Source organism: Galeopterus variegatus, unplaced genomic scaffold (assembly GCF_000696425.1).
Source record: "Galeopterus variegatus unplaced genomic scaffold, G_variegatus-3.0.2 Scaffold2, whole genome shotgun sequence".
In the NCBI taxonomy this organism is placed as follows: domain Eukaryota; kingdom Metazoa; phylum Chordata; class Mammalia; order Dermoptera; family Cynocephalidae; genus Galeopterus; species Galeopterus variegatus.
The window spans coordinates 1,518,551-1,533,000 of NW_007726113.1; the positions used below are offsets into that span (position 1 = coordinate 1,518,551).

The following is a 14,450-nucleotide window of genomic DNA, read 5'->3' on the forward strand; positions in this document are numbered from 1 at the left end:
CTCCCTCCATATCCAACAGGGTTGACGCAGTGACCAATGATGGATGCCTGCACATGTGGGTTGTGTTAAAGGAGAAGAACAATGACCATGGGGGATGCACACAAGCCTGCTTTTAGTCTGGGGGTAGTTGCTGCCTAATCCCTCAAGGTTGCCCACTGGAAGCACCACCCTGAGAAAAGGCCTAGCCAAAGAGTAGTCCCAGGGTCTTTCATTCTTATTATCTCCAAAAGTATCTGCAGCGATGCTCAGAGCCACAGAAGCATATGTTTCCCAACAACAAGTAACTCTCAACATCTTTTCATGATAAGAGACACACTCCCCTAAAGGATGAGAAACATTGCCATCAGTGACAATGCTTTCTATGCCAGTAACTTTTAAGAGGAGCAAGGGAAATCCTATACCCTTTGCAAAAGCCTCCAAGTGATTTTGATATAAGTACCTCACTGATCTGAGCATTGGTAACCATGGGAAGTTTAGGGACAGGGTAAGTCCTATAATCATATGTTTATTTTTTAAAAGATCACTTAAAGCATAGTGTATATAACTGACCAGAGTGGACAAGACTGAAGACAGAGACTAATTAAAGAGGCTGTTGTGACAAGCCTAATTAAGGAGGCTGTTATGACAAACCTCGTAAGTGACCATGAAGTGATATAAGTCGATGTGAATTTGGCCATAGAACATGGACCGAGAGAGGATGCTAAGCTGAAGAGCAGGGAAGCAGTGATGGGAAACAGGTGGGTTGGAAGTGACATATTGGTGAGGAATTCAGCAGGTAGGAATTTGGGAGGAGTGTAAGTCTGGGGATGAAACAATACCAGATTAAGTTTTTGAAAAGTTGTATTTGAGAGATTTACTAATTTTGGTGGCCTGTGGGCTAAACTTAACTGGATTCAATATATACCAGGATGTAAAAACAAGCATGCTGTAGATTATTTAGAATCTAATAGTAAATTTTACCTCCTGCTAACTTAGAATTATTACTTACTTCCCAGCCAGGTCCTTGTCCAACTCACACGCACACACACACACACACACACACACCCCAACATTCAGCACACTATCATAAATACTGGGGGGGTCCATTAGACACTTTAATTCATGGCATAAAATTCTTGGTCAAAAATAGCACAAAAATGTCAACATTCATTGGACCAAATAACACCCAAAATGTATAATATTCTCTAAAGTCCTTATGGAATGGATGTGATGAATGAATAATCCAAACACTTCATTTAAACCAATAGTTCCAAACTCTTCTCAATATAAAACATATTTTAAAGCTAATTAGGAGAAAGAAGGGGGAGTAATTTTTAATTTTATCCTCTTATTTCTCTATCCCAAATTGTAACAATCAGTTACCCATGAGGAAAAGACACATAGCAGAGAAGAAAAGAAGCCACAGTCTGGATTACTAGTTGATGATAAATGAGAAGTAAAACATCATTCTTGGTCAACATACCAGCTAAGGATGGTCCAGAACATTTCACAGACAAAATTTACATTCAAATGTAAATTTTTAGTCATTTTGGATCTCTCTACTTTGCCAGCAATATTACCTCTAGATACAAACATCTGATACTTGAAAAGTTGGTAAGGGGGCAAAAGTAGGGTTTCTTAAGTATGAGTCATTAATATTTTAGTAAATTCAATAAAGACAAAAAATAACCTTGGGCTCCTAGGGTATATCTAGATAATGCGTGTTTCTTCACTGTACAACACAGGGCCAGCTGCCATGCTCTCACCTGATTGCAGGTGTTGATGTCTATGCCCCCCTTCAGATATTCCACTACTTTGTCCAGGTTGCCTGCTCTGGCAGCGCGAAGGAAGCTTGCATTGCTGTCAGACTGTGAAAAAAAGAAAAGACCTTTAGTGAACTATGAATAAAATAAAAATGCATCAAATACAGAAAGACAAGTATGTTTCCATTACAAGTTGGAAAAGCTTTAGTTGGAAAAGATTTCAATACTCAATTGAAACCACTGAATAACCATTCACAGTATAAGGTAGGAACTTCATAATATTTCTAGAGAGTTAAGGACATTAAAGTCAGTAGGATGCTCTGCTCTGCAATATTAAAGACTATTAAAAAACTATTAAAATGAAAATAATTGTTACTGCTTTATTCCAAATCTTCAGCCACATTCAAAGACAAATTTACACTACTGCTGAACACCACCGCTATTCATTTTTGCTTCAGGATTCTAGTGAACTTATACTGCGAGCAATGTCAAGTCAAAAAAGAACTAGAAAACTAAAAGAAATTAAAGCTACTGGGGTGCTTCATTCTCTTTCTTTACTGTTGCTTTTCAGATGAGTCTGAGGGAGGGCACTGAGTAGGGATCACGTGGCAGTCACCTGCCCTCATCATAAGTGAGTAATGGAAAGTTCCCAGGAGACCTTGAGGAATGGGCATAGTTGGCAGCTGTGGACTAGGCTGATGCAAATTTTGTGATCCCAGCGATTGTGGAAAAACATGACTAAATTTAAACCAGCTGACATAATACCAGACTAAAATCTCTTGGTAAAGATGATCACTCTGGATGCAGGCTGCTTTTTAAGTTTCTCATCTTCCCACACTCCTCTCAAAATCTGATCCTGGAAGAGACAGAATTCTCCCCATGAAAATTCCTAAGGAGAGTTGCTCCAGAGATACAGCTACAGTCACACTGCCCCTCTGGCTTGGTTAAAAAGTCTGACTTTTAAACCTTCATGTAATAATGATGATAAACTTTTTTTAGGCTTCAGGATACTTGCATAACTGTGATAATTTTTCTTGTGATAGAATATCTGACTAAAGAGAAAATGGTGGCATGAAAAGGAACATAATTTACCTATGAGCAGTGAGATCCACGTTTGATGACTTTCATCAAACATCCTCCTTGCTAGGCTATACTGCCTCGCTCTCTTGAAGAAGGTGTGGGGCAGGCACTTCTGGCACACTCTGCCGAAGCTATTTATTATGATTGGTGGTGATGTACAGAGATAGACGTGGAAATATTTTCTCTGGGAGTTTCAAGTATGGAATTACTTGCATACTGTTAAAACGATTTACACATGGGGAGAATAAAAGCCCCAGGACTAAACTGCCTTGTATTTAACCCAAATACCACAATGGTTTGTATGTTTACAAATCAGATAGACAACTTATTAAGAGTTGAAAGGCATGACTGAAATCTATACATCTGGAATTCCTGCTCAGTTCTTTAGAAGGGCATCGTGGTGTGATTAATATCGTGCTCTTTTCCCCCTTCCCACAACCTTGAGATGCCTCACTCCTCATCCTTCCTGAAAGCTGTGCCCCTGGCAGAGTGCCCTAAGCATATCTGCAATGCCGCAGTGACTGAATTGTGAGTCATTTTAAAATGCCTACTCTATGAAATTATTTTGCTGTTTGCAGCAAATGCTAAATTCCAGGAGGATTTTCCACCTTCAGGTTTCTTGCCACAGCATTTAATACCGAAACATAATACGATTATTATGTTACATTACATTACATTATTCGATACCTCAAGAGAAAAATTTTTTTACTATAAAACAACAAAAATAAAATAATATTAGGTCACAGATATAAAATATAAAAATATGATTCCCATATACACGGGGTTTTTTTTTTCAAAATAAGTCTTGGACTATATATTATATTAATTGTTGTTCCTAGAAAGTACTTCCCATTTGTTCATGAAACAAATAATTACAAGTAACATTTATTGTTTACTGTGGGCCAGGAACAGAGCTGAAGGAGTCATATGCATTACATCATCAATTCTTGCAGTAATACAATGAGGAAGGAACTATTACCATGCTCATTTAATAGGTGAGGAAAGAGGTTTAGAAAGTTTCCAAGGTCACATATTTATTCAGTGGAAGATCCAAGACTTAATTCATGTTGATCAGACTCAGAGCTAGGTTTTATCTGCTGTTCTACCCCACCCCTCCAAAGTATTAAAGCAGATGTTACTACAGATTCTTAACCTATGAGCTACAGGTTTATTTCATTTGTGATAACCACAGTTATGGGCTTTGGTCTACATACCACTCTGTAAATCATGACACTTGCTAAACAGAGTACCCCGGCTGGAGAGAAACTTCTTGGCTGCAATCCCTATCCTCACATCTATCACCCAGCTATATGCACCTAGAAAAATTAGGAGCCAATCTGAGACACACTACTTAGAAAAATATTCATTTTGGAATGAGGAAATAGGTTGTAAAGTCCACACTGCATTCAAAAGCCGAATGACTCTCTCTACATGCCTAATATGATTAAACCCAGAAAACTATCAGGTTGCTCTAATGTTCATATAAAAAAATGTCATGAACAGGTAGAGCCAGACAGAGAGTCTGACCCCAAAGGGAAGAATAGACACCTGGAGATACCACTGCAGAAGCCTAGGGGGAGAGGCAATGCTCTGAAGGATACCACAGGCATCACCAAAGAGCACACAGTACATCCTCTTCAAATCTTCTCTAGGAACTGGACATGACACTGAGGATTGCTTTGGCTGTTACATAGTAACAAGAAGTTTTCATAACTAGTTTTCTCTTTGCCAAATCAATCTTTTAGAAGTGGATACAAGTCAAAGAGTTACAGCTAATCCCTGGAATTTTAGCAAACAATGTTCCCAGTGTTCCGGAGGGGCTGGACCCAGTGGAAATGTAATATCTGAGACATCCTTCCAGGGACCTCTTCAGCAGATGACTCATAGAAGACTGTGATATAAACTGGATTCTTTTAGAACCCCGTTAAGGGATTTCATTTTCCCAAAGTGAGAAAATGCATTAAATGGAAGTATTATTATAAAATGGTCCAAGAATGTAGGTTTCAAGGACAAAATTAAATGAGGCTTCAAAACTTATGTATAGATATTTACATTATTGAAGGTCAAACAGGGCTGGCCGGTTAGCTCAGGTGGTTAGAGTACGGTGTTGTAACACCAAGATCAAAGGTCCAGACCCCCTCACTGGCCAGCCGCAAAAAAGAAAAAAAAAAGGTCAAATGTATACACCTGAATAAAAATATATACTATTCTCCCCCTTCCATGTAGACACATGCACATCCTGCCCTACAATGAGGTCAATCTGTGATTAATGCTCTTGACACAAGAGCTTTGGATAAACAGTAGTTAGTCTGGTTATCCTCAGTGAATACAGAGATAAAAGAGGATTCAAAGATTCATGAAGAGAAATGCAGCAATTTTTACCATGCTGTGTTTCCCTCTGATAATGACAAAAGTAAGAGTTTTGAAATAAGTGTAACTAAGGGGAAAGCATGCTTTCAAAATAAACTGTTTTCTTTGCTGAACCAGGAGATTTCACACATAAAAGCAAGGTAAAGAAAAAATGAGTCAATAGCAACTCCTCTGGGAGAAAGTCACAGACAAATGTTAGACTAAGCTCTCTGCATTGCTGCTTTATGTCCTTAGGACCCTCAAATCTTAAAACCAATTGTTGTTATGCCTATAAAGTCTGACTCTGGAGAAGAAATTCACATGCTGAGTCCCACCTATTTTAATCTGCAACAGATGGATGTCATTAAAACTTGCCCCCTTAACAACCCTAGTCTGATATCTCAGGCCAAGAAAGAAAAATTTCCTCTTAAATTCTTCTTGACACAGTTCTGTATATTTTTTTGTATCTCAATGTTAGAAAAACAGAACAACTTTCTTTGCACCCAGCAGGGCGGACATGAAAGGCAAGGAGGAATGTGCATTCATGGGGCCACATTTTATCCTAAAGTGCTTCCCTGGAAGCCCCAGGGGTATACTCACAGGGGTCCACGAGTTTGCTACAAGAGTTTTTTTAAAAAATTCTGTGCTTATATTTCAATAATCACCTAAGAGGGAAAATATAAACATAGTCCAGGTCAGCTGCATGGCTACCCTATAACTGAGTACAACCATATAATTTTGCTAAATGCCTTTGTGTTCATATTTCAGTGCTTAACAAGTGAGGTTTAGATAACATATAAATGCGTGATATGCAAAAGTTTTACAGTAGTACAGAGAGAAAAGAATGGCCAAAGAATGGGGTCCTAATACATGGCAAGATGGTATACACACGATGAATCAAAAGGGCCTGAGCAACAGAAGTAGTAGCATATTAAGGCTGAAAATGAACATATGACGCAGATGCTCTCTTTGTAAAGTCCAACTTGCACTGACCATTAGCAGAGAGTGTAATAGAAAGTCCAGAGTGAAACAGTTTTCAATTCCCAGTATTAGCTTTTATTGGATCAAGTACACATCTTCATCACAATATTAATTTCATTTCCAAGTAAGTAAAGAGAGCTTTAAAAGATTATCAAATGACATGCCATTAAAATTGACATTAGTAAGTTCCCCTGATGGCTTTAAGTTGCATTATCCTGAAGTAGAAAGCAAAATCCTAAACTTATGAATAATAGTTTGTACAACATACTTATAAACATGGTATTCTTTATATTGTTTTCACTGAAATCAAATTCAGAAACATATTAAATTAAATATAGAACTCTGAGGTTATCTCTTTTCACTATTAAACCCAGTATTTGTGATTTAGTTTTAGACATTTCTATCCCTTCTATTAAATTGGTGTCATTTATTTGAATAATAACTTTTAAAACTTAAGTAATTATTTTACTTAACTTGTAAAACCTTCTTAGTTGTGGTATAAAAATTTAAGGAGTTTTATGTAGTTTTATGTTTTTTAAAATTTTAATTAATGCTATAATAAAAGTAACACTGGAAGTTATAAAAATTTTTTATACTTTAAAAAGAGATCAACACATTTTTCAAGTTTGAGAACCACTTCTCTGTAAGTGTGATTCAGCCGGCAGTCACTACTAGCTTCAAGAAAGTGACCGGCACAGAAGACCTCCCCTCGCAGTCTCTGGCTTTTGGTGTACCCTTCACAAATATTTGCTGACTGATTAACCTTAAGTAAAGAACATATTCCCTGTGGAATCTGAGGAATTTGCTTATTTTCTTAGGAAGCAGTTATTCCTTTGTAAAAAAAAGAAAGAAAGAAAGAGTCATTTACCTGCCTACCCTGATATCTACACTTTTATTACAATGTAAAATAAATAAAATTTAGTAAAATAGCTTGAGGGGGAAAACCTTAAAATAAATACCAGGAAAATAAAGGACATTTTTGTAATTCCTTAGGTTTCTCCTTAGGAATGTAGAATAAATTAAAATACATGTTAGGCAAATCATGAGTTGTATGATCTTGGGACTTTGCCTGTCTCAATTTTCCTTATGTACTTTATAGATTGCTAGAAGGATTAATGTAATGATTTGAAGTTGCTTAGTCCAATGACAGTCATAGAGGACACTTACCGAGTTTGTTTTATATTTGTGGTTTTCTTGTAACGGATAAATGAAAAACAGCAATAGCATATCAAATTATAGATGCATACACATTATCTTTTTTAAATATGAAGATCACTGATGGTGCTGTGTTGCCAGCAGGTCTCAGCCATACCAGAGTACTTGGAAATACTCTTAAGTGTACAGGTGCAAACGGGCAAAGGAACCCGGAATGGGTATGTTCTGACTCCAGTGAGGAAGATCAAAGAGAGCACTGTCTTTGTGAAATCTGAACACTTGTTACTTTAACATTCATACTCTCATATAGGGACTGTTGGACTGTTTAATTAATGCAGCTGTAGCTCAAATTGTTATTGCTATCTTGTCAAAAAACAAATACTTGGGGGCAATCGAGAACTGCATACTAGATATACCAAACTTTTTTAGAAAGAATTCCTCAAGTTGCCTTCCTACAGTCAGAACATATAAGTGATAAAAACACTTTACACCACAAAATCCCACTTGACAACTTCTATTTAACTGCCACCATTAACAAAAACTTTAAACTACAAACCTGTACACTCCAGTTCAAGCATGTAGATTAACCTGCATTTTCTAGTGTCATTCAACAGGTCTTTAGATTGCTACTAAATGAAAACTACTGACAGGTGCTCTAATATTCACAAAGAGTTAATGCAACTTCCCAAAAGAAGAGTATTCTTAATCCAATAACTTATGTGCTCAGAAAATTGGTTCAGATGTAAAAGTAAACTGTATGTTGTTGTAGACATATTCTGCTAAAAAAAAAAAGTGAACTGTATAAACATTTAATTGGGGAGGGGGAAGAAGGCAGAGTAAATATAGTTGTTTGTATTTTTACTGTTAAAATGTTAAGATAATTAATTATTAATATATAAAATTGAGAATTAGAGTTAGAACAATATCTAAGTTTAACTACATTCATGAATTCTGCCTGAAATTTTTAATCAAATGTCTTTTTGTTATATGAGATCATTTGAAATTTCACTTTTATATAAAGACAATAATTTTCCCTTAATTTAGTATTACATTTTGGCATTGATTTTCACTAGCATACTAAATAAATTATTTCACTCATCAATGTCTTCCTAAGATATCATCCAGAAAAGTAAGAACCACCTACAGGATACCAAGTCCATTCCTTTCAAAGCACTAATTAAGATTACTTTGCAATACTACATCAAGATTTATGAGTCCTCTGTACAATTCTTATATTTTTAAAGAGTGTGAAACTGGAATATTATACAGCAGTGAGAATAGGAATGAATGAACCATATCTCTATGCAACTTTCATAGAGCTGACAAAGATAATGCTAAGCAAAAGAAGTCAGACACATAAAAGGGCATCTTTTTAATTACATTTATCAAAGTTCCAAAACTGGCAAAACTAATCTGTAGTGTTAGAAGTCAGAATAGTAGTTTCTAGAAAGAGTTTTAAAGGGGCTTCTGGTGGCTGGTCAAGTTTTAGTCTTACTTTCTAGTTCTGAATACTGTTAAACAGGTGTGTGCACTTCGTGAGAAATATCAAGATGAGCATTTATAATTTATGCATTTTTCTGTGTATGTGCTATATTTAAATGAAAGCTATCTTTAAAAAGACTGACTCTAAAAAAAAAGCAGTTCCTAACTTGTATGATGGTGACAAAATCACAGAAGAGTAAATAGATTTAAAAATAAGTATTCAAAAGTAGTATCTTTTTCTCACACTGGGGGCAATTTTTCTAATGCATACTATTCATATTATGCAAGAATTGTAATGAAAATTGTATTTGCATATATTTAAGGTACTACACAGTCTAAGAGACAATGCGAATACTAAATGCACACAATTTTGATCTTTAACTCAAAAGAAAGTTTACTAAGTGTCAAACTCAGAGGATTTTTTATTAGTTGACATATATTGAGGCTTTGTAATTTTAAAAACTACATGATTTTATTTGATCATACATGAATTAAACTTTTCATTTAGCATTAATGAAGGTTATTCCACTTTTCTGATCTTTTGTACATATTTACAAATAGTACTCCCCTAGTCTTCAAAATGTTTACCGCAAATCCAAGAAGATCAGATCTGGTTCACAAGTCTCAATTGCTAAATCTTCTGGGATAAATACACTTTAATACATTAAAAAAATTCTGGACACTCATTTTTCTATGGAAGTTGCTTTTCTGAAAATTGAATCAAAATATTGATAAGGTATAACACCCTTCCTCAGTGAATGAGAATTACAACCACAAGAACACACAAAAATAAACTAATAGTGAAAAAAAAACACATAAATTAGAAAAAAATAGTTGTGATGTACATTTGATAGCTATTTTATATTCCCTGTGTGCTTTTGAAATTTTATAAAGTGATTATATATGTGTATATATACCATACATACATATATGTTCATTTTAAAAGAATTATTGAACAGAAGGAATATGAATTTTCCAGTTGGTAACTCATAACACAATAGAAGTGTGAACTGAAAAGTGACTTTGTTTTGCTGGCATCACTAGGTTTCATAAAATGTCTCTATAACTAGGCTCATTACTAAAATGTTTATGATAATGAGACATACCAAAACTTTCACTAAAATGGGAACTTCTATAAACATCGGTGGAAACTTTCTTAGGTGCTTATAATCCTATCAGTTTCCTTTTAAACTTTAGGTTGAATTTAAAATTTACGTAACTTCTCATAAGGCAGAAAATCAAAAGTTTTCGATTACTTGAATCCTAGGCATTATACTCTGAAATACCTACAGAATTCAGAAGTTCCATCACCACATACATGTCAATATTTTCTGAATTTAAATGGGAGATGGTAAGTTTGTAGATGGAAGTACTTGTGGCCGATTTCACAACACTTACAAATTTATCCGAAGAAAATCAGCAATAAAGGAAACATTTTGCTGTGCTATAGGTCAGATGTCAGATTAAATAACAACTTGAAGTTCATCTTAAAACTTAAAGAATACTGTGATTTAGTGCTTTAGACTTTTTCAAAAGACAACATACTCTTTGGGAGGCCTGTTACATGAACAGATTTAAGGCATTACTACTTCTGTTACGGAGGCACCTTAATAATTGCTTTAGCCATTAAACTACTTAACAAGAGTTAATATTACTTCCCAAAGAGCTTATCATACTTCCAGAGAATGATGTATAATCTAGGAGAATACAATTTCCCCACTTTCATTACTGGTTTCTTTTGGTGTAAAGATATCTTGCAATATCACAGTTTAGCTACATATACAATCCACATATTTGAAAAGTTCTGCTTACTGTTTTATGTTCAAAATGCTGACAATGCACAGACAAGCAAAATATTATGCGAGTCCTACACTGAATATTATGGTCTCCACATAATATTCCCTAATATTTTTAATAGCTAAAGTCACATGGAAATCTGTACTTCACATGCCAACATAAAAACAATCAAAACTTGGTGCTCCATATTGGAGGTTAATAATACAGACCACATTTATATACAATTGAATCCTAAACAGTTCTCAACTATTGCTTTAGGATCTCCAACTGGTATTCATTGTATGTAAAATAATGAAAAGATTATTTTTAAAACAATCTGCATCCAAGACCTAATCACTTCCTTCATTTCCAACTAGCTGGCTATCTTTGTAAAAATATTCTGCCAAGATTTTAAACTCAACATGCCCTAAATGAATATGGGCCCAAAACATGGTAGAGCTTATCAAGTTTTTATAAAGTGCATACAAATTTCCAAAGGAATTTCCTTTTGGATCATCACTGGATACAAAAAAGACTTGGTTTTATAAATAAATAATAACTAACTATAACATTTAGATCAGGGAAAAAGAGAGAGAGCTGTTGATGACCTTCAGTAACAATAGTTTAACTCACTCTTTAAGAAATCTTTACACAAAACTCTTTTCATTCTGTGACTAATCATCATGTTAATGTTACAAGACATTTGCAGGAAAAGATATATTAGAGTTCATCTCACTGCAATACTTAAGGATTAGGATAAATGTACCTAAATTAGATTTTAGTCTCCCTTCAAGGCTTTTAAAACTGTCAGGATACAAAAAAAAGAAAAAAACCCAACCACGTGAAAATATCTTTCACCAATTTTTTATTATGCCAGGCATCCTACAGTGTTAATTTACTATTGCCCCCTTGAGGTAGGCACCCCATTTTTAGCCCCATTGGTCTGACTATTCTTCAGCTTGAGAGACCATCTGCTCTAAAGCAATCATCACTCAATCAGAAGCAGCTTCGTGACACAGCACAGATGAGGTGCTGAATGCACCCCATGAACTGCACACACTGAAAAGTAGATTGCTGCTTTAGCATTGAATTATTCAGAATTGAACAACAAAATAGATTCTTGAAATGAAAGCTTCACAGTGCCTTATCTTATAATACGACCACTATTTTAAAAGAACTTATATGTATTTTTCTATCATGATACATTTCCTTACACTGTTGATTTTAGTGTGGCCCTGTTAAGATGCATATGAAAATATAGGTTTTTTCATAAAAATCTAGTACACATCTGTAATTGTCAGTCAGATTGATGTATCTAGATAATATTACTTGATTACAGCTTAACAACCACACACCATGACAACCTGACTCTACTTGTTTAAATGTAATTTTGAACTTCTTCATCTTGTTTTCAAAAAAAGAGACCAGTTTAGAGCAAATGCATGTTACTCAACTCAAATTTTTCATTTTTGCTCTTTTGAGTACAAACTTTGTGCAGTATTAATATCTACTCCAGAATAACACAGAAATTCAAATTCATTATTTTCTAATATCACTTCTTGTCCCAAGGCAATATTTTAATTTTCTGGGGAATAATAGACCCAAGAAATCTGCTTTTGCCACCCCTGAGTTTCTATTTTTTTAAAAAAATCTTTCTAATTACTGGGTGTCAGGAATTACAGCATGATAATTATGCTGTTTGTTAGAAATCATTCGTGTATCACTGGTCCCTTTCATTAAACTGTTATTAGGTTCATTGTCATCTGTAAGATGCCAAGAGCCCATCTCTCTAACGTGCATATAATTTTTGAGAACTTATTCATTCATCCCAGTCTCCAAAGGATGTGGGTCCCAAAGGAGCATGCACATCTTTCAGCCTCTTTTGCATGTTAGTGACGATCTACATGAACACTGAATGCATACAATGAAATTTAGAAGGCAAAATTCCAATTCTACTAAAGTCAGCATTATGCTAAATGTAACATATAAAATCATTTTTACCTCCATTTCCTGACCCATATCATACCGACCCCTTGGTGCACAACAGTGTCAACAAAGTTTTTAATGTTAAATTTTTTTTAAAAGTAACTTAAGATATGTAATATGTGTACTGTATAAAAAGAAAATCAGTTCCCAATTTGACTAAGTTAATTTGGTTAAATTACTGAAAGGATTTATAATTAAGCCTACTTAAATGTATACATATTGAAAAAAATCATAGCTTTTGATTTGGAAATAGAAAATGAATTAGTCAAACAGGTTATTTTGATAATAAATAGCTAACATAATTTAAGCAGTCCTTAACAATAAGCTGTTTTAGTTAGAATCAGACAATTATTTTTGAAGCATCTATTGTGTGCCAGACAACAAAATAAAAATTAGATGCTAGGGATTAAATATAGGAGAAATAAGCATGATCCATTCCCTCAAAAATTTAAGATCTGCTGTTTAGAAGAGAAAAAACAAAACTTCAGCTACAATATGATCCATGAATTAGAAGTGGGCAAAGTGGATCCAGGGAGATTTACTTAGAGGCAGTAATCCAAGCAACAGATGTGTGTTGGATTAATAAACATATTTTACAATTTACATTTAGATTTGGAATAGGAATAGCAATATAGTGTTTGATAAAGGATCCTGGTGATAGGTGGAAAACATAGCCAGCACAGAGAATAGAAAGTGTAATGTCATAAAGGAATAAAAGAACATGGCATGGGGACAACTACAAGTAATTCAGTATGTGTGAGTTATAAAGATCATGTTGGAAACAGGAAAGAAGTAAAATCCTGAAAGTAAAGCAGGGCCCAGATTGAGTGTTACCCTGTAGGTGAAGGGACAGAAAAAAGACAAGATCAGAATGTTGTTTTAAAATGATTACTCTAGTAATATACGGAGGATGAGTTGGAGGGGAAACTTGTGCTTGATGAAGAAGGGATTTGTGAAATACATAGGAAAAAAGGCTGTAAAACTTGAGGATTGAATTTGAGGGCTTACGGAAGAAAAGAAACTTAGGAAAATTTAGAGACTTATAGCTTTGGCATGCGCTGAGTGACACTTTTATTTTATTTATTTATTTATTTTTTGTCTTTTTCCGTGTCCGGCAACGGATTGCAACCCTCAGTGTTGCCCCCGCACCGGACCGGGGACCGGCAACGGGATCGCAACCCTCGGTGTTGCCCCCGCGCCTCGCTCAGCCAGTGAGCGGGAACCGGTCTGCATGTGGGATCCGAACCCTCGGGCGGGAGCGCCGGCGCACTTCCCAAGCGGCGCACTATCCAGTGCGCCACCGGGCCGGCCCCTGAGTGACACTTTTAATCAAGATCAGGAATTTGGGAGAACAAAATACTCTAAAATTGGAGAAAAGAACATAATAGTTTGGTTTTGGAATGATTAAATGTGAAGGGCTATCACTGCATAGTATAGAGTTGAAAATGCAAGACTAAAAAGTGCATGAGAGAGGCATGGATTAAAGACATAGGACACACCGTGACATCTGGGAGTGACCCAAGTTTTTTTGCTGATACTGGATTTCGCTTCACTACTTACCATTTCCTTGTCTATTGAAACTCCTAGGAATAAGGAAGAGCCTGTTGTAATGCCTTTGGAAGGGAATACTGTTGACCTATCAACACTTTTATGAAATGCAGGAAGTTCTGATAAATAGAAATTGGAGAACGTGTGTGTGTACGTGTATATACAAATATATATACACACACACACACCACTGAAACTAGAGGAGAATTCTGTATAGATTTCTTATGAGCTCAGAATACTGCTATCGTGCAGCTGACGTTTCCCCATAAGCCCAGGGCACAAATCACATGTCGCTTTATCCTCAATGGATGTGACCTGCTGCAACTTACTAAATTTACCCTTGTGCTATGA

General features: G+C 35.4%; 1 protein-coding gene across 7 annotated transcripts in view; it reads right to left on the reverse strand.

The window, feature by feature from the left end:
* Positions 1-14,450, reverse strand: part of ANK2 (ankyrin 2, neuronal) — a 275,712-nt gene that overhangs the window by 209,155 nt on the left and 52,107 nt on the right. For all 7 annotated transcript variants that reach the window (XM_008566520.1, XM_008566662.1, XM_008566450.1 and 4 more), the window contains exon 2: positions 1,746-1,847. In XM_008566520.1, the coding sequence (XP_008564742.1) occupies positions 1,746-1,847 (102 nt within the window). The remainder of the gene's footprint in view (positions 1-1,745; positions 1,848-14,450) is intronic.